General features: G+C 44.8%; 1 protein-coding gene across 7 annotated transcripts in view; it reads right to left on the bottom strand.

Moving 5' to 3' along the window:
• Nucleotides 1-24909, bottom strand: part of INPP5F (inositol polyphosphate-5-phosphatase F) — a 160351-nt gene that overhangs the window by 76156 nt on the left and 59286 nt on the right. For all 7 annotated transcript variants that reach the window (XR_011318442.1, XR_011318443.1, XM_069752654.1 and 4 more), the window contains exons 5-8: nucleotides 20273-20440; nucleotides 18414-18470; nucleotides 16723-16921; nucleotides 10864-11043 (exon numbers count right to left, since the gene is read on the bottom strand). Coding sequence is in view for 5 of the 7 variants with exons in the window: in XM_069752654.1 (XP_069608755.1) it covers nucleotides 10864-11043; nucleotides 16723-16921; nucleotides 18414-18470; nucleotides 20273-20440 (604 nt within the window). In the remaining 2 variants the exon portion in view is untranslated. The remainder of the gene's footprint in view (nucleotides 1-10863; nucleotides 11044-16722; nucleotides 16922-18413; nucleotides 18471-20272; nucleotides 20441-24909) is intronic.

Below are 24909 nucleotides of genomic sequence, written 5' to 3'. Positions count from 1 at the left end.
CAAAATTGGCCTCTACGCCGACGATGTGGTATTGTCTTGCTCTGCTCCTCTACAGTCTCTATCTGCAGTGTCTTCCATTCTTACCCAATTTGCTGAAGCCTCCTATTATAAACTAAATCTGTCCAAGTCCACAATTTTTCCCCTATTTATCTCTTCCTCTCTCCAACTTCAAATCCAAAATATTTACCCTTTTATATGGTCTCCGCTCGGATTCACTTATCTAGGTATTCAAATTACCCATATTAAAAACATTGTTCGCCTTAACTGTGATTCAACCCTCCAAGAAATTAAAAAAGAAATTGACCAGCTTGCCTGTTCTCATCTATCCTGGATGGCTAGGATACAAACGTCTAAGATGTTAATTCTCCCTAAACTTATATATCTTTTTAGATGCCTCCCCTTCGCTATCCCCTCTAAGTACCTCTCTGCTTTTCAAGCAATTATTGACCGTTTTATTTGGAATAACAAGCCACATAGAATAAAACGCTCCCTAATGTCTCTCCCATATGCCAGGGGAGGTCTTGGTGCCCCTAATATCCACCTTTACCACAAAGCTGCCCTCCTAGACCCCCTTAAGATTTGGTGGGAGGGGAACTCCTCCCTCCAGTGGTTCCATATTGAGTCGTGCTTTGCCCCTAGGGTTTCCCTCAAACTTTTGCTGGAGATCTGTTTGCTCCAGCCGCCCAGTCGGAGCTCCCCTCTTAAAACAATTTGCTCCGCCACTAAGGTTTGGACAGGTCTCTGCCCTACTTACCTCCCTTTTATATTTGACTACGTCTCTATTCAAGCATTAGAATACGCAATAGATGGTTTGTCTCTCTCTGCCTGGGGGGACTGCGGAATACACCGAGCGAATGATCTCTATAATGAGTCGGGCCTAAGATCATTTGCGGACCTCACTGCTCGCTATAACTTGCCTCCTAGGGCTTTTTTTCAGTATTTCCAAATTCGTAGCCTCCTTAAACATTGTAACTCCTTCGGTGTGGCCGTGTCCCCCCTGGGTATGGAGACCCCAATCCACAGATTTTTCAGACCAAACACGTGGATTGATCATGGCATTTCCATCATTTATAAATCCCTCCTCTCCCATGATTTCTCTGAGAGACTCCCATTTATGTCCACTTGGGAGGGTGCCCTTGCATTCGAGGCTTCCCCGGAGGATTGGAGCTTGGCTATGCTGCATCCTTCCAAATTCTCTTCGTGTCTTGGTCACCTCGAACAAAGCAAAAAAATTCAGCTCCTATGGTACTTCACTCCTGTTAAATTAGCTAAATTTTATCCCTCCTCTTCCCCATTATGCTGGAAAAATTGTGGGGTTTCTGGTTCGCTGGCTCATGTATGGTGGAGTTGCCCTAGTGTGCAAATATTTTGGCGTCAGGTTGAAGCGATTCTTTCAGAGGTGACCCATCTTCCTATCAACCTAACTGGCCCTCTAGCAGTATTGGGTATATCTCTCTTGGACTTCCCATCTTCCCTTCAACCCATTATTTCTAATATTTTTGTGGCGGCCCGACAATGTATTGCAAAGCACTGGAAATCTTCTAATATTCCCTCCAGACCTGAATTGCTATCCAAAATTAATCTGCACTTTAGTTATGAGTCGATTACTGCGGACTGTCTTGCAAAAAAGAACAAGGTCCTTACGTGGTGGGACCCTTGGGTCTCCTCACCCTTTATTTCCTCGCCTGACCACCATCCCCCTTCTTCTGCCAGCTGACTCAATTGTTTGATATCATAGCTATGTATGCACCCATGTATTGTAATTTTTTTTGTTTCATTCTTGATCGTGGATATTTACATTTATGTCTGCCTCTTCCCCTCCCCCTTCCTCCCCCCTTTTTCCTTTCCTTGTTGCATTTTAACTGTACTCTGTTTTCTCAATAAAAATTGAATGGTTAAAAAAAAAAAAATAATAAGATAGACCAAAGAAGGCAAGTCTTTGTTGTCCGTCCACCACAACCCCTTTGTATGCCAGACCAATGCCCTAACCCCATAACTTCCCTCTCCAAAATCACTGAAGGACAGCTTGCTCATCTTCTCTCCAAATCACACCTCACCACTACACTAGTCCCATCCCTAACCCATCTCTTCAACCTATCACTAACTTCTGGTACCTTCCCCTCTGCTTTCAAACATGCCACAATCACACCTATGCTCAAAAAGCCTTTCCTTGACCCGAGCGCTATGTCCAGCTACCGCCCCATATGTTTGCTTCAATTTGCTTCCAAACTACATGAGCAGCACGTCCACCCTGAACTTTCCTCTCACCTTGCATCTACCTCTCTCTTCGACAGCCTACAATCTGGCTTCCGTCTCCACCATTCCACTGAGACTGCCCTGACCAAACTTATGAACGACTTACTTACAGCCAAAGCAAACAGACAATTCTTTATACTCCTCCTAGACACATCCTCCGCCTTCGACACAGTTGACCACTGCCTCCTACTACAGATCCTCTCTTCCTTTGGTGTCAAAGACCTCGCTCTACCCTGGATCTTATCCTACCTCACCAACCGCACATTTAGAGTTTCCTACTCCCATACTACCTCTTCATCTCGCCCCCTCTCTGTTGGTGTCCCTCGAAGCTATGTCCTAGGACCTCTTCTCTTAATCTATACCCTTGGCCTGGGACAACTCAAAGTCCTATGGCTTCCAGTACCATCAATATGCAGATAACACTCAGATTTACCTCTCTGGCTCAGATGTCACCTCTCTGCTCTCCAAAATCCCAGAGTGTCGATCAGCTATATCCTACTTCTCTTCTCGCATCTGCAAACTCAATGTGGACAAAAGCCAAACTAATTATCTTTCCTACCTTACATAGTTACATAGTTATTAAAGTTGAAGGAAGACTAAGTCCATCTAGTTCAACCCATAGCCTAACCTAACATGCCCTAACATGTTGATGCAGAGGAAGGCAAAAAAAAAACCATGTGTGGCAAAGAGTAAGCTCCACCTTGGGGAAAAAAATTCCTTCCCGACTCCACATACGGCAATCAGACTAGTTCCCTGGATCAACGCCCTATCAAGGAATCTAGTGTATATACCCTGTAACATTATACTTTTCCAGAAAGGTATCCAGTCCCCTCTAAAATGTAAGTAATGAATCACTCATTACAACATCATACGGCAGAGAGTTCCATAGTCTCACTGCTCTTACAGTAAAGAACCCGCGTCTGTTATTATGCTTAAACCTTTTTTCCTCCAAACGTAGAGGATGCCCCCTTGTCCCCCTTTCAGGTCTATGATTAAAAAGATCATCAGAAAGGTCTTTGTACTGTCCCCTCATATATTTATACATTAAAATAAGATCACCCCTAAGTCTTCGTTTTTGCAAACTAAATAGCCCCAAGTGTAATAACCTATCTTGGTATTGCAGACCCCCCAGTCCTCTAATAACCTTGGTCGCTCTTCTCTGCACCCGCTCTAGTTCAGCTGTGTCTTTCTTATACACCGGAGACCAGAACTGTGCACAGTATTCTAAGTGTGGTCGAACTAGTGACTTGTATAGAGGTAAAATTATGTTCTCCTCATGAGCATCTATGCCTCTTTTAATGCATCCCATTATTTTATTTGCCTTTGTAGCAGCTGCCTGACACTGGCCACTGAATATGAGTTTGTCATCCACCCATACACCCAGGTCTTTTTCATTGACGGTTTTGCCCAGAAATTTAGAATTAAGCACATAATTATACATCTTATTACTTCTACCCAAGTGCATGACCTTACATTTATCCCCATTAAAGCTCATTTGCCATTTATCAGCCCAAGCTTCTAGTTTACATAAATCATCCTGTAATATAAAATTGTCCTCCTCTGTATTGATTACCCTGCAGAGTTTAGTGTCATCTGCAAATATTGAAATTCTACTCTGAATGCCCCCTACAAGGTCATTAATAAATATGTTAAAAAGAAGAGGGCCCAATACTGACCCCTGTGGTACCCCACTGCCGCTACCCAGTCCGAGTGTGTTCCATTAATAACCACCCTTTGTTTCCTATCCCTGAGCCAGCTCTCAACCCACTTACACATATTTTCCCCTATCCCCATTATTCTCATTTTATGTATCAACCTTTTGTGTGGCACCGTATCAAAAGCTTTTGAAAAGTCCATATACACTACGTCCACTGCGTTCCCTTGGTCCAGTCCGGAACTTACCTCTTCATAGAAGCTGATCAGATTAGTCTGACATGAACGGTCCCTAGTAAACCCGTGCTGATACTGGGTCATGAGGTTATTCCTCCTCAGATACTCCAGTATAGCATCCCTTAGAATCCTCCAGGATTTTACCCACAGTAGAGGTTACGCTTACTGGCCTATAATTTCCGAGTTCAGTTTTTGTCCCCTTTTTGAATATTGGCACCACATTTGCTATACGCCAGTCCTGTGGTACAGACCCTGTTATTATGGAGTCTTTAAAGATTAATAATAATGGTCTATCGATGACTGTACTTAATTCCTGCAGTACTCGGGGGTGGATCCCATCCGGGCCCGGAGATTTGTCAATTTTAGTGATTTTTAGACGCCGCCGCACTTCCTGCTGGGTTAAGCAGGTGACATTTAATTGGGAATTTTTATCACTAGTCATTTTGTCTGCCATGGGATTTTCTTGTGTAAATACTGATGAAAAAAAGTCATTTAGCATATTGGCTTTGTCCTCATCCTCATCCACCATCTCACCCAGACTATTTTTAAGGGGGCCAACACTATCATTTTTTAGTTTCTTACCATTTATGTAGTTAAAGAATATTTTAGGATTATTTTTACTCTCTGGCAATGAGTCTCTCTGTCTCAATCTTTGCTGCCTTGATTTGCTTTTTACAGAATTTATTTAATTTTCTGTATTTATTTAATGCCTCCTCACTACCTACTTCCTTTAATTCTCTAAATGCTTTCTTTTTGTCACTTATTGCGCCCCTTACAGCTCTATTTAGCCATATTGGTTTCCTCCTATTTCTAGTATGTTTATTTCCATACGGTATATACTGTGCACAGGTCCTATCCAGGATGCTAATAAACGTCTCCCATCCCATTTTCTTTGTGTATTTTTGTGTCTCAGGATATCGTCCCAGTTAACCCCTTTCTGACATCGGACGTACTATCCCGTCCATGTGGGGTGGGCCCCTATGACCATGGACGGGATAGTACGTCCAGCGCGATCGGCGGCGCTCACGGGGGGAGCGACGCCGATCGCGGCCGGGTGTCAGCTGTTTATCGCAGCTGACATCCGGCACTATGTGCCAGGAGCGGTCACGGACCGCCCCCGGCACATTGCGATCAAAGATGATCGCGATGTGCCGGCGGTACAGGGAAGCTTCCCGCAGGGAGGGGGCTCCCTGCGGGCTTCCCTGAGCCCCCCGCAGCAACGCGATGTGATCGCGTTGCTGCGAGGGTCTCACCTCCCTCCCTGCTCCCTCCAGCCCCGGATCCAAGATGGCCGCGGATCCGGGTCCTGCAGGGAGGGAGGTGGCTTCACAGAGCCTGCTCAGATCAGGCACTGTGAAAGCTGCAGCGCTGCATGTCAGATCAGTGATCTGACAGAGTGCTGTGCAAACTGTCAGATCACTGATCTGTGATGTCCCCCCCTGGGACAATGTAAAAAAGTTAAAAAAAAAAATTTCAAATGTGTAAAAAAAAAATTAAAAAAAAATATTCCAAAATAATGAAAAAAAAAAAAAATTATTCCCATAAATACATTTCTTTATCTAAATAAAAAAAAAAAACAATAGAAGTACACATATTTAGTATCGCCGCGTCCGTAACGGCCCGACCTATAAAACTGGCCCACTAGTTAACCCCTTCAGTAAACACCGTAAGAAAAAAAAAAACGAGGCAAAAAACAACGCTTTATTATCATACCACCGAACAAAAAGTGGAATAACACGCGATCAAAAAGACAGATATAAATAACCATGGTACCGCTGAAAACGTCATCTTGTCCCGCAAAAAACGAGCCGCCATACAGCATCATCAGCAAAAAAATAAAAAAGTTATAGTCCTGAGAATAAAGCGATGCCAAAATAATTATTTTTTCTATAAAATAGTTTTTATCGTATAAAAGCGCCAAAACATAAAAAAATGATATAAATGAGGTGTCGCTGTAATCGTACTGACCCGAAGAATAAAACTGCTTTATCAATTTTACCAAACGCGGAACGGTATAAACGCCTCCCCCAAAAGAAATTCATGAATAGCTGGTTTTTGGTCATTCTGCCTCACAAAAATCGGAATAAAAAGCGATCAAAAAATGTCACGTGCCCGAAAATGTTACCAATAAAAACGTCAACTCGTCCCGCAAAAAACAAGACCTCACATGACTCTGTGGACCAAAATATAGAAAAATTATAGCTCTCAAAATGTGGTAACGCAAAAAATATTTTTTGCAATAAAAAGCGTCTTTCAGTGTGTGACGGCTGCCAATCATAAAAATCCGCTATAAAAGTAAATCAAACCCCCCTTCATCACCCCCTTAGTTAGGGAAAAATTAAAAAAATGTATTTATCCATTTTCCCATTAGGGCTAGGGCTAGGGTTAGGGTTAGGGCTAGGGTTAGGGCTAGGGTTAGGGTTAGGGTTAGGGCTAGGGCGGCTAGGGCTAGGGCTAGGGTTAGGGTTAGGGCTAGGGTTAGGGCTAGGGTTAGGGCTAGGGCTAGGGTTAGGGCTAGGGTTAGGATTAGGGTTAGGGCTAGGGTTAGGGCTAGGGCTACAGTTTGGGTTGGGGCTAAAGTTACAGTTAGGGTTTAGATTACATTTACGGTTGGGAATAGGGTTGGGATTAGGGTTAGGGGTGTGTCAGGGTTAGAGGTGTGGTTAGGGTTACCGTTGGGATTAGGGTTAGGGATGTGTTTGGATTAGGGTTTCCGTTATAATTGGGGGGTTTCCACTGTTTAGGCACATCAGGGGCTCTCCAAACGCGACATGGCGTCCGATCTCAATTCCAGCCAATTCTGCGTTGAAAAAGTAAAACAGTGCTTCTTCCCTTCCGAGCTCTCCCGTGGGCCCAAACAGGGGTTTACCCCAACATATGGGGGATCAGCGTACTCAGGACAAATAGGACAACAACTTCTGGGGTCTAATTTCTCCTGTTACCCTTGGGAAAATACAAAACTCGGGGCTAAAACATATTTTTTGTGGGAAAAAAGAAGATTTTTTATTTTCACGGCTCTGCGTTATAAACTGTAGGGAAACACTTGGGGGTTCAAAGTTCTCACAACACATCTAGATTAGTTCCCTGGGGGGTCTAGTTTCCAATATGGGGTCACTTGTGGGGGGTTTCTACTGTTTAGGTACATTAGGGGTTCTGCAAACGCAATGTGACGTCTGCAGACCATTCCATCTAAGTCTGCATTCCAAATGGCGCTCCTTCCCTTCCGAGCTCTGCCATGCGCTCAAACGGTGGTTTCCCCCAACATACGGGGTATCAGCGTACTCAGGACAAATTGGACAACAACTTTTGGGGTCGAATTTCTCCTCTTACCCTCAGGAAAATACAAAACTGGGGGCTAAAAAATAATTTTGGGGGGAAAGATTTTTTTTTTTAATTTTCACGGCTCTGCGTTACAAACTGTAGTGAAACACTTGGGGGTTCAAAGCTATCACAACACATCTAGATGAGTTCCTTAGGGGGTCTAGTTTCCAAAATGGTGTCACTTGTGGGAGGTTTCTACTGTTTAGGTACATTAGGGGCTCTGCAAATGCAATGTGACACCTGCAGACCATTCCATCTAAGTCCTCATTCCAAATGGAGCTCCTTCCCTTCCGAGCCCTCCCATGCGCCCAAACAGTGGTTCCCCCCACATATGGTGTATCATCGCACTCAGGACAAATTGGGCAACAAATTTTGGGGTCCAATTTCTCCTGTTACCCTCAGGAAAATACAAAACTGGGGGTTAAAAAAATAATTTTTGTGGGAAAAAAATTTTGTTTTATTTTTACGGCTCTGCATTATTAAGTTCTGTGAAGCACTTGGTGGGTCAAAGTGCTCACCACACCTCTAGATAAGTTCCTTAGGGGGTCTCCTTTCCAAAATGGTGTCATTTGTGGGGGGTTTCAATGTTTAGGCACATCAGTGGCTCTTCAAACGCAACATGGCGTCCCATCTCAATTCCTGTCAATTTTGCTTTGAAAAGTCAAACGGCGCTCCTTCCCTTCCGAGCTCTCCCATCCGCCCAAACAGTGGTTTACCCCCACATATGGGCTATCAGCGTACTCAGGACAAATTGTACAACAACTTTTGGGGTCCAATTTCTTCTCTTACCCTTGGGAAAATAAAAAATTGGGGGCGAAAAGATAATTTTTGTGAAAAAATATGATTTTTTATTTTTACGGTTCTACATTATAAACTTCTGTGAAGCACTTGTTGGGTCAAAGTGCTCACCACACCTCTAGATAAGTTCCTTAGGGGGTCTACTTTCCAAAATGGTGTCACTTGTGGGGGGTTTCAATGTTTAGCCACATCAGGGGCTCTCCAAACGAAACATGGCGTCCCATCTCAATTCCAGTCAATTTTGCATTGAAAAGTCAAATGGCACTCCTTCGTTTCCGAGCTCTGCCATGCGCCCAAACAGTGGTTTACCCCCACATGTGGGGTATTGGCATACTCAGGACAAATTGTACAACAATGTTGGGGGTCCATTTTCTCCTGTTACCCTTGGTAAAATAAAACAAATTGGAGCTGAATTAAATTTTTTGTGAAAAGTTAAATGTTCATTTTTATTTAAACATTCAAAAAATTCCTGTGAAGCACCAGAAGGGTTAATAAACTTCTTGAATATGGTTTTGAGCACCTTGAGGGGTGTAGTTTTTAGAATGGTGTCACACTTGGGTATTTTCTATCATATAGACCCCTCAAAATGACTTCAAATGAGATGTGGTCCCTAAAATTAAATGGTGTTGTAGAAATGAGAAATTGCTGGTCAACTTTTAACCCTTATAACTCCCTAACAAAAAAAAATTTTGGTTCCAAAATTGTGCTGATGTAAAGTAGACATGTGGGAAATGTTACTTATTAAGTATTTTGTGTGACATATCTCTGTGATTTAATTGCATAAAAATTCAAAGTTGGAAAATTGCGAAATTTTCATAATTTTCACCAAATTTCCGTTTTTTTCACAAATAAACGCAGGTACTATCAAAGAATTTTTACCATTGTCATGAAGTACAATATGTCACGAGAAAACAATGTCAGAATCACCAGGATCCATTGAAGCGTTCCAGAGTTATAACCTCATAAAGGGACAGTGGTCAGAATTGTAAAAATTGGCCCAGTCATTAACGTGCAAACCACCCTTGGGGGTAAAGGGGTTAATTGCCCCAAGATCCTCTCTCATCCGTTGGAAATTTGCCCTCCTGAAGTTTCGTGTCCTTGTCACCCCTCTACTACACATCTTATTAAAGGAGACATGAAAACTTATTATTTTGTGATCGCTATTCCCCAAGTAACCCCCGACCCTTATATTTGCTAGAAGAAAAAATACCGCACAGTGATGGGGGCTGTAGATGGACAGGGGCCATGTTGGGGGTTATGTGTGGATATACGGGGCTGTAGATGGACAGGGGCCATGATGGGGGTTATGTGTGGATGTACGGGGCTGTAGATGGACAGGGGCCATGATGGGGGTTATGTGTGGATGTACGGGGCTGTAGATGGACAGGGGCCATGATGGGGATGTACGGGGCTGTAGATGGACAGGGGCCATGATGAAGGTTATATGTGGATGTACGGGGCTGTAGATGGACAGGGGCCATGATGGGGATGTACGGGGCTGTAGATGGACAGGGGCCATGATGGAGGTTATATGTGGATGTACGGGGCTGTAGATGGACAGGGGCCATGATGGGGATGTACGGGGCTGTAGATGGACAGGGGCCATGATGGAGGTTATATGTGGATGTACGGGGCTGTAGATGGACAGGGGCCATGATGGGGGTTATATGTGGATGTACGGGGCTGTAGATGATGTACAAGCCCATGATGGGGATGTACGGGGCTGTAGATGGACAGGGGCCATGATGGGGATGTACGGGCCTGTAGATGGACAGGGGCCATGATGGGGGTTATATGTGGATGTACGGGGCTGTAGATGGACAGGGGCCATGATGGGGGTTATATGTGGATGTACGGGGCTGTAGATGATGTACAGGGGCCATGATGGGGATGTACGGGGCTGTAGATGGACAGGGGCCATGATGGGGGTTATATGTGGATGTACGGGGCTGTAGATGATGTACAAGCCCATGATGGGGATGTACGGGGCTGTAGATGGACAGGGGCCATGATGGGGGTTATATGTGGATGTACGGGGCTGTAGATGGACAGGGGCCATGATGGGGGTTATATGTGGATGTACGGGGCTGTAGATGATGTACAGGGGCCATGATGGGGATGTACGGGGCTGTAGATGGACAGGGGCCATGATGGGGATGTACGGGGCTGTAGATGGACAGGGGCCATGATGGAGGTTATATGTGGATGTACGGGGCTGTAGATGGACAGGGGCCATGATGGGGGTTATGTGTGGATGTACGGGGCTGTAGATGGACAGGGGCCATGATGGGGATGTACGGGGCTGTAGATGGACAGGGGCCATGATGGGGATGTACGGGGCTGTAGATGGACAGGGGCCATGATGGGGATGTACGGGGCTGTAGATGGACAGGGGCCATGATGGAGGTTATATGTGGATGTACGGGCCTGTAGATGGACAGGGGCCATGATGGGGGTTATATGTGGATGTACGGGGCTGTAGATGGACAGGGGCCATGATGGGGGTTATATGTGGATGTACGGGGCTGTAGATGGACAGGGGACATGATGGGGGTTATATGTGGATGTACGGGGCTGTAGATGGACAGGGGTTCTTACCTTTGTCGAGCCGAGGTCGGGGGTTGTAGCGATATCCAGCTTGGCTCCAGAATACGGGCACTGAGCCCCGGGTCTGCACAAAGGACAGCGTGTGGTTGTGGACATGGATGAACTGCTCCGTTTCCACGTAGTTTGCAACGTTTCCGTTCTTATCGACCCCACGACGTTTATATCGCATTCCTGAGAAAGAGTCCAGCAATTTTCGATGTGAATGACATGGTGACCGCAGCCACATCTCATCCTCTATTACTAAAAATCCAGGCTGATGTCTGCATATAGCTATATACACTGTACAGTCATAGCAAAAAGTCTTCGTACCCTGGAAATTGTTCCCGAAAATGGAGTATTTCTCTCAGAAAATAACTCCAGTTACACGTTTTGTTATACACGTTTATTTCCTTTGTGTGTATTGGAACAAGACAACAAAAAAAAAAAAAAAAAAAATCGAGGAAAAAGAAGGCAAATTGGACATAGTTTCACACAAAACCCAAAAATAAGTCGAACAAAATTGATGGCACCTTTCCAGATTGTGGGTAAACAACTTTTCCAATCATGTGATGCTTGTTCACACTCACCTGTTGCGAGTAACAGGTGTGGGTAAAATGAAAATCACACTTGAAACCAGATAAAAAGGGAGAAGTTGCCTCAGTCTTTGCATTGTGTGTCTGTGTGTGCCACACTAAGCATGAAGAACAGAAAGGGGAGAAGAGAACGGTCTGAGGACTCAAGAACCAAAATTATTAATATCATCAACAATCTCAAGGTTACAAATCCATCTCCAGAGATCTTGATGTTCTTTTCTCCACGGTGCACAGCATAATCATGAAGTTTACAACCCATAATGGCACTGTCGATTATTTCCCTGGGCGTCGACGGCAGAGAAAATTTGATGAAATATATATTTTTTTTATAGTGCTATTTATTCCATGGGGCTTTACATGTAAAAGTACACATAATAAAAACAAGCACAAAAATCTTGAAGAAAACAAGTGACCGACTGGTACAGGATGAGAGCGGATCCTTCTAGCGAGGGCTCACAGTCTACAAGGTGGCAACGCAGGAGAGTCTGGATGGTGCAGCCCCTATCAAGGTGTCCTGCCGACTGTGGGTGCATCAGTGTCAGTGCCAACTCTCCACCCCACTGCTGACACAGAAAAGCTAGACTGCAGTTAGCCAAAATGTACGCTTCAGGGGAAGTGCCTTGTGGATAGAGGAGACCAAAATACAACTTTTTGGTAAAGCACATCATCATCAAGCATCCGCTGCCCATTCTGCAGTCCGGGGAGGAGGGGGCGGAGTTTCGGCCACGCATGCGCGGTCCAAAATGGCAGACCCGTCGCACAAAAAAAAAGTTACATTCAACTTTTTTTTGTGACGACGCTCTGCCAATTACTGACGCATCCAGTGCACGATGTATGGAACGTGTGTCCATACGTCGCGATGCGTCGGTAATACAAGTCTATGTGCAAAAAACGCATCCTGCGGGCAACTTTGCAGGACGCGTTTTTTGCACAGAACAACGCATTGCAACGTCTTCAAAGAGACGGAAATGTGAAAGAGGCCTTAGAATAACTGGTCTTGCCCGTTCTGTGGAGTTTTGCTGGTCAATGGGCTCTTTCAATAGTAAGTCAGGCAGCCGTAGCCCATTTGGGGGCCAAGTTGCAGCAAGTGTTTTACGGATTCAGGAATCCCAGTTAGTAGATGGTTTCCTCGGCTGCGGTTTCTGAGATCATAGAATTTTTCTGTTATAGGACGAAGCTGATGCCCTTTATCTGCTATATTAGAGATCACCGAATCCTCCATGCCCGATCTCCTCGGTTCCATTGCTGGAATTCTTTATGGTCACTTACTTGTGACAATGCGCTCTAAGGCCTGCATAGGTTGTGACGCTGACCGTAACCGTGCACACAGGTGAATAACCAGACAAACTTTATTGTGTCACATGGAGAATACTCCACTAAACACATATCCCCAAGATCAGTAACAAGGGGACAGGACAAATCTGTGGCCACCACCCAGTAATCCAACACCACGAAAATAAAAAAACACTGGTCCTTAAAATAGTTTCTCAAATCCAGCAGGGTAACCAAAATGGGTGACATAGTATGTGGCAGGTGATCCCTTGATCTCCTATTGTTACGCTGGCACCAGGATCTGGCCTCAGCAGCAGAATCTCACCCTTCAGAGGACCCAACAATCTCAAACATGACTTTTCTACCCCTGGGTGGGCAGAGATGCTTACAACCCACCCCCTTACACATCAGTTACATTTAATTCACAGAAGTCCTGACTCCGGCCAGACTGCGGGACTGTAAATCAGGGAAGCCTCCCGCAGAGAGGAACACAGACACACATGGCCCCCACAATATGCGGGTCAAGAAATGCTAGAGGAGGACGGACTGCCTACAACGGTGGCACTGGCACACAGCTACAGTAGATCAATGCTGGCATAAGGATGTGCCATATCTCTAAGGGAGTCGTCTGAGTGTGACCAAGCCTCTCGTAAAGACGATGGTGGGGATTAGGTTCCATTTGGTTTTATTGCAGGTTTCATTATATTGGATTGTGAAGTAAAATCATTTGTTCACTAATCAAAAAACAAGATCCAACTTTTGTTTGGTGTCAAAAGGACACTTTTATTGAGATCACCTCATAGTGACATTATGGCCTTGAGTTAGATGAAGAATATAAGCTGATTGAAATAACTCATTTTCAAGACCTGATACAGAAAGGTAGCTGCAATATATTATTTGCCCTATAAATGGAAATTTCAAGGCCGACCTCAGATAAGAGCTCAGTGAAATCACAATGCAGATTCAGGTATGAAGTATGAAATTCATCAGAGACGGATAAATGTTATACCTCCATTAGGCAAACAGATTTAAGATCAGCTAAACCAGAACTGTACGCGAGTGAAGGGACGTATCTACATAGTAACATAGTAACATAGTAAGGCCGAAAAAAGACATTTGTCCATCCAGTTCAGCCTATATTCCATCATAATAAATCCCCAGATCTACGTCCTTCTACAGAACCTAATAATTGTATGATACAATATTGTTCTGCTCCAGGAAGACATCCAGGCCTCTCTTGAACCCCTCGACTGAGTTCGCCATCACCACCTCCTCAGGCAAGCAATTCCAGATTCTCACTGCCCTAACAGTAAAGAATCCTCTTCTATGTTGGTGGAAAAACCTTCTCTCCTCCAGACGCAAAGAATGCCCCCTTGTGCCCGTCACCTTCCTTGGTATAAACAGATCCTCAGCGAGATATTTGTATTGTCCCCTTATATACTTATACATGGTTATTAGATCGCCCCTCAGTCGTCTTTTTTCTAGACTAAATAATCCTAATTTCGCTAATCTATCTGGGTATTGTAGTTCTCCCATCCCCTTTATTAATTTTGTTGCCCTCCTTTGTACTCTCTCTAGTTCCATTATATCCTGCCTGAGCACCGGTGCCCAAAACTGGACACAGTACTCCATGTGCGGTCTAACTAGGGATTTGTACAGAGGCAGTATAATGCTCTCATCATGTGTATCCAGACCTCTTTTAATGCACCCCATGATCCTGTTTGCCTTGGCAGCTGCTGCCTGGCACTGGCTGCTCCAGGTAAGTTTATCATTAACTAGGATCCCCAAGTCCTTCTCCCTGTCAGATTTACCCAGTGGTTTCCCATTCAGTGTGTAATGGTGACATTTATTCCTTCTTCCCATGTGTATAACCTTACATTTATCATTGTTAAACCTCATCTGCCACCTTTCAGCCCAAGTTTCCAACTTATCCAGATCCATCTGTAGCAGAATACTATCTTCTCTTGTATTAACTGCTTTACATAGTTTTGTATCATCTGCAAATATCGATATTTTACTGTGTAAACCTTCTACCAGATCATTAATGAATATGTTGAAGAGAACAGGTCCCAATACTGACCCCTGCGGTACCCCACTGGTCACAGCGACCCAGTTAGAGACTATACCATTTATAACCACCCTCTGCTTTCTATCACTAAGCCAGTTACTAACCCATTTACACACATTTTCCCCCAGACCAAGCATTCTCATTTTGTGTACCAACCTCTTGTGCGGCACGGTATCAAACGCTTTGGAAAAATCGAGATATACCACGTCCAATGACTCACCGTGGTCCAGCCTATAGCTTACCTCTTCATAAAAACTGATTAGATTGGTTTGACAGGAGCGATTTCTCATAAACCCATGCTGATATGGAGTTAAACAGTTATTCTCATTGAGATAATCCAGAATAACATCCCTCAGAAACCCTTCAAATATTTTACCAACAATAGAGGTTAGACTTACTGGCCTATAATTTCCAGGTTCACTTTTAGAGCCCTTTTTGAATATTGGCACCACATTTGCTATGCGCCAGTCCTGCGGAACAGACCCTGTCGCTATAGAGTCCCTAAAAATAAGAAATAATGGTTTATCTATTACATTACTTAGTTCTCTTAGTACTCGTGGGTGTATGCCATCCGGACCTGGAGATTTATCTATTTTAATCTTATTTAGCCGGTTTCGCACCTCTTCTTGGGTTAGATTGGTGACCCTTAATATAGGGTTTTCATTGTTTCTTGGGATTTCACCTAGCATTTCATTTTCCACCGTGAATACCGTGGAGAAGAAGGTGTTTAATATGTTAGCTTTTTCCTCGTCATCTACAACCATTCTTTCCTCACTATTTTTTAAGGGGCCTACATTTTCAGTTTTTATTCTTTTACTATTGATATAGTTGAAGAACAGTTTGGGATTAGTTTTACTCTCCTTAGCAATGTGCTTCTCTGTTTCCTTTTTGGCAGCTTTAATTAGTTTTTTAGATAAAGTATTTTTCTCCCTATAGTTTTTTAGAGCTTCAATGGTGCCATCCTGCTTTAGTAGTGCAAATGCTTTCTTTTTACTGTTAATTGCCTGTCTTACTTCTTTGTTTAGCCACATTGGGTTTTTCCTATTTCTAGTCCTTTTATTCCCACAAGGTATAAACCGCTTACACTGCCTATTTAGGATGTTCTTAAACATTTTCCATTTATTATCTGTATTCTTATTTCTGAGGATATTGTCCCAGTCTACCAGATTAAGGGCATCTCTAAGCTGGTCAAACTTTGCCTTCCTAAAGTTCAATGTTTTTGTGACTCCCTGACAAGTCCCCCTAGTGAAAGACAGGTGAAACTGTACAATATTGTGGTCGCTATTTCCTAGATGCCCGACCACCTGCAGATTTGTTATTCTGTCAGGTCTATTAGATAGTATTAGGTCTAAAAGTGCTGCTCCTCTGGTTGGATTCTGCACCAATTGTGAAAGATAATTTTTCTTGGTTATCTGAACTCCTAGATGCAAATGCCCTTTTCCACAACAATTAACGGACGGTTCCCAGGGGGAAATGGGCCTCAAAATTCCACGGCCTTATACAGAGTGCTCTCCACTTTACATCCTAACCTCTCCATCTATCCATTCATCACCAGGTGGAAAAGGTACTTTTTCTCAATGTTGTGTAGGATGCAGAGGCTCATCGCCCTCTATGGATCCTCTGGAGATAATGAAACTACAAGTCCAAAGATGTCTGACAGTTATTCCTCATGCTACTGTACCTTCCAAGACGACACCAGGTCCATGTCACAGCTCTTACTCTCATCTTGAACACGGGTCTCTACTTCCCACTCAGTCACCAAAAGAGAACCTCAGTCAAAGATGTAGGGTCCTCACAAACTCCGAAATCAGGCGGCCCATGTTGATCCAGACCATGTCTCCACATTCAGGCCCTTGCACTTAACATTTGAGCTGGAATGGATCAAGCAACTATATCCCAAAAACATGTACCCAATGCTGGAGAGAAGCTGGGACGTACCTGCCCTGTGTCTGCTCCTTCGAGAAATAAGGGCCACCAAGAATCGGGGGTGCACATCATCCACACAGGTGGCCTCTTGCGGGGGAGTCTCAGGGCTGCTCTTCTCATCATCAGAAGACTCATTATAGCTCACGACAAGCTCCTCAATCTGCACAAAACCCTGAATAATGGGCAGAATCCAGGACCGGCCTTGGTCCTCCTGCAGGATCAAAATTAATAATGTTAAGAACATGATAGCCACAAGATGACCAACAGAATGGAGAGTGGAAAATTGCAAAAAAAAATGTAGCACCAGCATGGGACTAAAGGCAACTTATTACAAATGGCAGTCGTTGAAGGGAAACAAACAAACAGGTCCATGATAGTTCAACTAACCAGCAACACTAAAGGGGCAAACAGAAAGCAAAAAATCATCACTCTCTGCAACACAAAAACCGAGTGTAACGGGGTCTACCAAGCTGGGGTACCTCTTTCAGTACCACCCCGTATTTCAGGAGGTCCACTCTGCTTTGGCTGGAGTCTGAATGAAGGACGCTGGCTAGAATTCCTTGGTTACATGGGCGCATATAAAAGATCACTGCTTCTCGACGTATTTCCAGTCTGACAACAGTTTACTCACAGGACACAGAATATATCACACAGATAGAGGGCAGGCCAATAGAAAAGCAGCAGGCCAGACATACATTACAATAGCCGCAGGTGGCCGCAGCCTGCCGATATTTACTGTGGGAATTACAAAGGTGGGGGGGCGGAGAAAAGGGGAATATCGTGTCCCCTCTGCCCAGGGGCGCAGCCTGTGGGCTGACGGATTAGGGACATGCATCTCACATGGAACCTATTATACATACATATAACTGCACAACATATTCTGGGTGCTGAGTGGTTCCGTAACACCGAGTATGCAAGACATGCTACTGAGTGATGTATGAGGACAGGACCATCATATTAATGACCACTCATCCCCATACAGTGTATATCCCCCGTGTATACAGGACACACTGCTGTATGATGTATGAGGACAGGACCATCGTATTAATGACCCCCTCATCGCCATACAGTTTATATCCCCCGTGTATACAGGACACACTGCTGTATGATGTATGAGGACAGGACCATCGTATTAATGACCCCCTCATCCCCCTACAGTTTATATCCCCCGTGTATACAGGACACACTGCTGTATGATGTATGAGGACAGGACCATCGTATTAATGACCCCCTCATCCCCATACAGTTTATATCCCCCGTGTATACAGGACACACTGCTGTATGATGTATGAGGACAGGACCATCGTATTAATGACCCCCTCATCCCCATACAGTATATATCCCCAGTGTATACAGTACACACTGCTGTATGATGTATGAGGACATTGTATTCATGATTGGTTGGCTCTGTATACTTCTCATCGTCCTGTGTAAGTGGATCTAGTTATATGATCAATAGCAGCAGAAATATACCTGTATATTCAGTATTCACCTTTACTGGTGTCAGGAACTTCTAATGACGGACGGACTTCTCCAGTGAAGATTTGGAATAACCAAATTAAAACATCATGAAATCAGAAATAATTTTTTGGGTCACCGAGTGTGTCCTTCTATACACCCCAACTTTATGATGACATTACCCTTTAAATCACTCACACCCTATATAAAAAGACAGTAGGGCAACTGCCTTTTTAGTCTCTAACCTCAAGCTCAATGAGATCCTGCAGCATCTGCCTGTTCCAGAAGAAGCGCTCATCCACCTGAAAAGTAACATCAAATAACTAAGAAAATCAGGGCAAAGTAAGGAGCTTCTTGATCCCAGAGTTCCCACAACAGTCCACCATGGTACAAAGCCCCCCTAATCGCAGCATCTCCACAACACTCCACGCTAGTACAAAGCGCTCCAGGTCTCAGCGTCCCCACAACACTCCACCACGATATAGAACCCCAAGATCTCAGCATCTCCACAACACTCCACGCTAGTACAAAGCCCTCTTGGTCTCAGCGTCCCCACAACACTCCACCATGGTACAGAACCCCAAAATCTCAGCTTTCCTACAATACTCCATCTTGGTACAAAGACCCTTGACCTCAGCGTTCCCACAACACTCCACCATGGTACAAAGACCCCTGACCTCAGCGTTCCCACAACACTCCACCATGGTACAAAGTTCCCTGACCTCATAATTCCTACAATACTCCACCATAGTACCAAGCCCTCCTGGTCTCAGCGTCCCCACAACACTTTACCATGGTACAAAACACACTGATTCGAGAGTCCCAATAACAGTCCTCCATCGTACAAAGCCCCCTGTTCTCTGCAACACTTCATCATGGTACAAAGCCCCTTTACTCTCAACGTTCTCACAAAACTTTACCATTGGACAAAACCCGCTTGATCTCAGCTTTCCAACAACACTTCATCATGGTACAAAAACCCCTGACCTCAGTGTTCCCACAACACTCCACCATAGTACAATAGTACAAAGCTCCCTGACCTCAGCGCTCCTACAATACTCCATCATGGTACAAAGCCCACCAATCTCAGCATCTCCACAGCACTCCACCATGTTACAAAGCCCCCTGATCTCAGCGTTCCCACAACACTCTACCATAGGACGAAGCCTCCCTGATCTCAGAATTCCCAACATTTCCACAAGGTACAATGCTCCCTGATCTTGGCTTTCCCATTCTCAACACTCCACCATAGTACAAAACCCCCCCAATATCAGTGTTCTTACAACACTCCACAATGATACAAAGCTCCCTGATCTCCGTGTTCCTACAATACTCCACCAGCGTACAAAGCCCACCCGGATCTCAGCATCTCCACAGGACTCCACCATGGTACAAAGCCGCCCTGAACTCAATGTTACCACAACACTACATCATGGTACAAAACCCTGGTCTCAGCATTTCCACAGCACTCCACCATGGTACAACGTCCCCCAGATCTCGATGATCCCACAACACTCCACCAAGGTACAAAGTCCCCCTGATCTCAATGTTCCCACAACACTCCACCATGTTACAAAGCCCTTGTTTTCTCAGTGTTCCCACAACACTTCAAGATGGCACAAAGCCCCCTAATCTCAGCATTCCCACAACACTCCACCATGTTACAAAGCCCTCGTGATCTCAGTGTTTCCACAACACTCCACCATGGTAAAACAGCCCTTGATCTCAGTCTCTGTAAAACACTCCAACATGGTACAAAGCGCACCCCGATTTCAGCTTTTCCACAACACTCCACCACGGATAAAAACCCACCTGATCTCAGTGTTCTCACAACAGTCCACCACAGGACGAAGCCCCCCTGATCTCAACGTTCCCACCACTCTTTCCCATGTCCTTCCTGATTTCTGTGTCACAATCACTCTCCTCCCCAGGACAGAGACCCCACTGATCTCAGCGTCTCCACCACTCTTCTCCTCAGGACGGAGCCCCCTTGATTTTTGCATCTCTACAACAATCTACCATGGTACGGCGGTACCTGATCTTGGTGTCCCCATAAACCCCCTAACACAAAACAAAGCCCCCTCTGAACAAATCAACCACTCACCCTCTTCCAGAGCGGCTGATCCAGAACCTCGGTGGTATTTTGACGCTGCACAGAGTTGGTCAGGTTATATGTCCAGCTGTAGTAAAAGGAGTCAGAGTCCATGAACATCTTAAATAATTCTTCAAGTAAACGACGCTCAAGTCTCTCCTTTTCCTTATCGTCCTTACCCTAAAAAAAACATAACGAGAAGGAAGTCAAAATATAAGCTTACACTCTATAGATACAGGAGGATGAGTAGGAGTCCTGACCACAGGAGCTTACAATCTATAGATACAGGAGGATGAGTAGGAGTCCTGACCACAGGAGCTTACAATCTATAGATACAGGAGGAGGAAGAGTCCTGACCACAGGAGCTTACACTCTATAGATACAGGAGGAGGAAGAGTCCTGACCACAGGAGCTTACACTCTATAGATAAAAGGAGGAGAAGGAGTCCTGACCATAGGAGCTAACAATCTATAGATACAGGAGTAGGAGGAGTCCTGACCACAGGAGCTTACAATCTATAGATACAGGAGGAGGAGTCCTGACAACAGGAGCTTACACTCTATAGATAAAAGGAGGAGAAGGAGTCCTGACCATAGGAGCTTACACTCTATAGATACAGGAGGAGAAGGAGTCCTGACCATACGAGCTAACAATCTATAGATACAGGAGTAGGAGGAGTCCTGACCACAGGAGCTTACAATCTATAGATACAGGAGGAGGAGGAGTCCTGACCATAGGAGCTTACAATCTATAGATACAGGAGGAGAAGGAGTCCTGACCATAGGAGCTAACAATCTATAGATACAGGAGTAGGAGGAGTCCTGACCACAGGAGCTTACAATCTATAGATACAGGAGGAGGAGGAGTCCTGACCATAGGAGCTAACAATCTATAGATACAGGAGTAGGAGGAGTCCTGACCACAGGAGCTTACACTCTATAGATACAGGAGGAGGAGGAGTCCTGACCATAGGAGCTTACAATCTATAGATACAGGAGGAGGAGGAGTCCTGACCACAGGAGCTTACAATCTATAGATACAGGAGGAGGAGGAGTCCTGACCACAGGAGCTTACAATCTATAGATACAGGAGGATGAGTAGGAGTCCTGACCACAGGAGCTTACAATCTATAGATACAGGAGGATGAGTAGGAGTCCTGACCACAGGAGCTTACAATCTATAGATACAGGAGGAGGAAGAGTCCTGACCACAGGAGCTTACACTCTATAGATAAAAGGAGGAGGAGGAGTCCTGACCACAGGAGCTTACAATCTATAGATACAGGAGGAGGAGGAGTCCTGACCACAGGAGCTTACAATCTATAGATACAGGAGGAGGAGGAGGAGGAGTCCTGACCACAGGAGCTTACAATCTATAGATACAGGAGGAGGAGTCCTGACCACAGGAGCTTACACTCTATAGATAAAAGGAGGAGAAGGAGTCCTGACCATAGGAGCTAACAATCTATAGATACAGGAGTAGGAGGAGTCCTGACCACAGGGGCTTACAATCTATAGATACAGGAGGAGTAGGAGTCCTGACCATAGGAGCTAACAATCTATAGATACAGTAGGAGGAAGAGTCCTGACCATAGGAGCTTACACTCTATAGATACAGGAGGAGTAGGAGTCCTGACCATAGGAGCTTACAATCTATAGATACAGGAGGAGGAGTCCTGACCACAGGAGCTTACACTCTATAGATACAGGAGGAGGAAGAGTCCTGACCATAGGAGCTTACAATCTATAGATACAGGAGGAGGAGGAGTCCTGACCACAGGAGCTTACACTCTATAGCAGCGGTCCCCAACCTTTTTGACCTAGAGAGCCACATTCAGCACTGAGAGTCGTGAGCCACATTCAGCTCTGAGAGGGGGTCACGAGCAACATCCTGCTCCTGTCCCCCTCAACGTAGTGTCAACCAAATCCCCCATTACGGGTATAATGATAACCAAAGCTTTTCCACAGAAATCACTCCAAAGCAGTACACTGAGATCCCGGGGTTACCATAATGCCCCAATTCAGTATTCTCCCATCAAGGACTCCCAACACACTGTCGCATCAAGCTTCAAGACCCTCCTCTAACAGGTAATATCATCCTCCATACCTAAAACATCTCTAAACCCCCAAGACCAGTATATGTGCATCCAGATCTGCTTTTCTGTGCAGGGCTACTCAGAAATTCACCATTTTGAGATGTGCTCTTCATACCTGTTTGCTAGACCTGGAGCTAATGCACCGAGCTGGCAGACAGTCGCGAGCCACAATTCATGGGATCGCGAGCCACATGTGGCTCCCGAGCTACAGGTTGGGGACCCTTGCTCTGTAGATACAGGAGGAGAAGGAGTCCTGACAATAGGAGCTTACACTTTATGTCACGATTCACACCGTGACTGTCACCCCTACGTCACGGATCTGGGTGACTTTAGGCCAACAGACGGCTATCACATGTGCAGGGGGATAATCTTAGTTATCCCTCCACTGCTACACTGTGACGAAAACACAAACAAGGCTATTGACCTCTTAATTTGCCGCAGGGGCTTATTTTAGTTATCTGTTGTGAATTCTGTGGCTGAATTCACTCCTGTGGTCACAAGTGGTACTGCAGCTTCTGAGCTTCCTCTCTCAGGTGTTCTGGTGAGCTCGGTGGCTGCCTTGTTATTTAACTCCACCTGATTATGTCTTCCTTGCTCCTTGTCAATGTTCCAGTGTTGGATCTGAGCTTCTGGATCTTTCCTGTGGCCTGCTGCTCTGCTTAGATAAGTGCTTCTTTGCTTTTTGTTGCTGTTTTTTCTGTCCAGCTTGTCTATTCGTTTTTGCTGGAAGCTCTGAGACGCAAAGGGTGTACCGCCGTGCCGTTAGTTCGACACGGTGGGTCTTTTTGCCCCCTTTGCGTGGTTTTTTGCTTTAGGGTTTTTTGTAGACTGCAAAGTTCTCTTTGCTATCCTCGCTCTATCTAGAATATCGGGCCTCACTTTGCTGAATCTATTTCATCCCTACGTTTTGTCTTTTCATCTTGCTAACAGTCATTATATGTGGGGGGCTGCCTTTTCCTTTGGGGTATTTCTCTGAGGCAAGTCAGGCTTGTATTTCTATCTTCAGGCTAGTCAGATCCTCAGGCTGTGCCGAGTTGCATAGGTAGTGTCAGGCGCAATCCACAGCTGCCTTTAGTTGTGTTTAGGATAGGTTCAGGTATTGCGGTCTACAGAGATTCCACGTCTCAGAGCTCGTTCTATTGTTTTTGGGTTATTGTCAGATCACTGTATGTGCTCTGATTACTGCACACTGTGTTACTGGATTGCCTTCATAACAGTTATCCCACTGCTCTGCAATATTACACGAACTGCCGGGATTTATGCATATCCCGCTTTACAGTTCCACTTGAAAACTTGCAGCTCTCTGGCGCCCCCTTACTCTCAGGTCAGATTAGGTACTGCACCTAGGGTAATTAGTCGCCAGAAAGGCTGCCTGCTTTGCACTGGCTATTGGGCACACTGCAGCGAGGCGATATAACTACTCCCACCCAGGCAGGAACAATAATTATCAACGCCGCCGTCACTACAACGACTCCCAAAGGCACAGAACAAGGTATGCTGCCACCAGCTTCGATTAAGCTAACCCAAAACAGTAGCGTAATTCCCTTCAGAAAACTTAGGGTACGTTTTAGAGCAGGAGAACAAAACTAGTAATTTAAATATTTTACTCCGAAAGATTAGGCAGTGTTTATAAAAAACTAGATGGTGGCCCGATTCTAACGCATCGGGTATTCTAGAATATGCATGTCCACGTAGTATATTGCCCAGCCACGTAGTATATTGCCCAGCGACGTAGTATATTGAACAGTAACGTAGTATATTGCCCAGTCACGTATTGCCCAGCCACATAGTATATAGCACAGCCCACGTAGTACGGTATATTGCTCAGCCACATAGTATATAGCAGAGCCACGTAGTATATTGCCCAGCCGCATAGTATATAGCACAGCCCACGTAGTACGGTATATTGCTCAGCCACATAGTATATAGCAGAGCCACGTAGTATATTGCCCAGCACAGAGCCACTGTCACAATCCATGTTCTTCAACTATATCAATAGTAAAAGAATAAAAACTGAAAATGTAGGCCCCTTAAAAAATAGTGAGGAAAGAATGGTTGTAGATGACGAGGAAAAAGCTAACATATTAAACACCTTCTTCTCCACGGTATTCACGGTGGAAAATGAAATGCTAGGTGAAATCCCAAGAAACAATGAAAACCCTATATAAAGGGTCACCAATCTAACCCAAGAAGAGGTGCGAAACCGGCTAAATAAGATTAAAATAGATAAATCTCCGGGTCCGGATGGCATACACCCACGAGTACTAAGGGAACTAAGTAATGTAATAGATAAACCATTATTTCTTATTTTTAGGGACTCTATAGCGACAGGGTCTGTTCCGCAGGACTGGCGCATAGCAAATGTGGTGCCAATATTCAAAAAGGGCTCTAAAAGTGAACCTGGAAATTATAGGCCAGTAAGTCTAACCTCTATTGTTGGTAAAATATTTGAAGGGTTTCTGAGGGATGTTATTCTGGATTATCTCAATGAGAATAACTGTTTAACTCCATATCAGCATGGGTTTATGAGAAATCGCTCCTGTCAAACCAATCT

This window comes from Ranitomeya imitator, chromosome 2, assembly GCF_032444005.1.
Source record: "Ranitomeya imitator isolate aRanImi1 chromosome 2, aRanImi1.pri, whole genome shotgun sequence".
NCBI classification, from domain to species: Eukaryota; Metazoa; Chordata; class Amphibia; order Anura; family Dendrobatidae; genus Ranitomeya; species Ranitomeya imitator.
The sequence above is the reverse complement of the archived record's forward strand: the minus strand, read 5'-3'. Positions and strand labels throughout refer to the sequence as shown.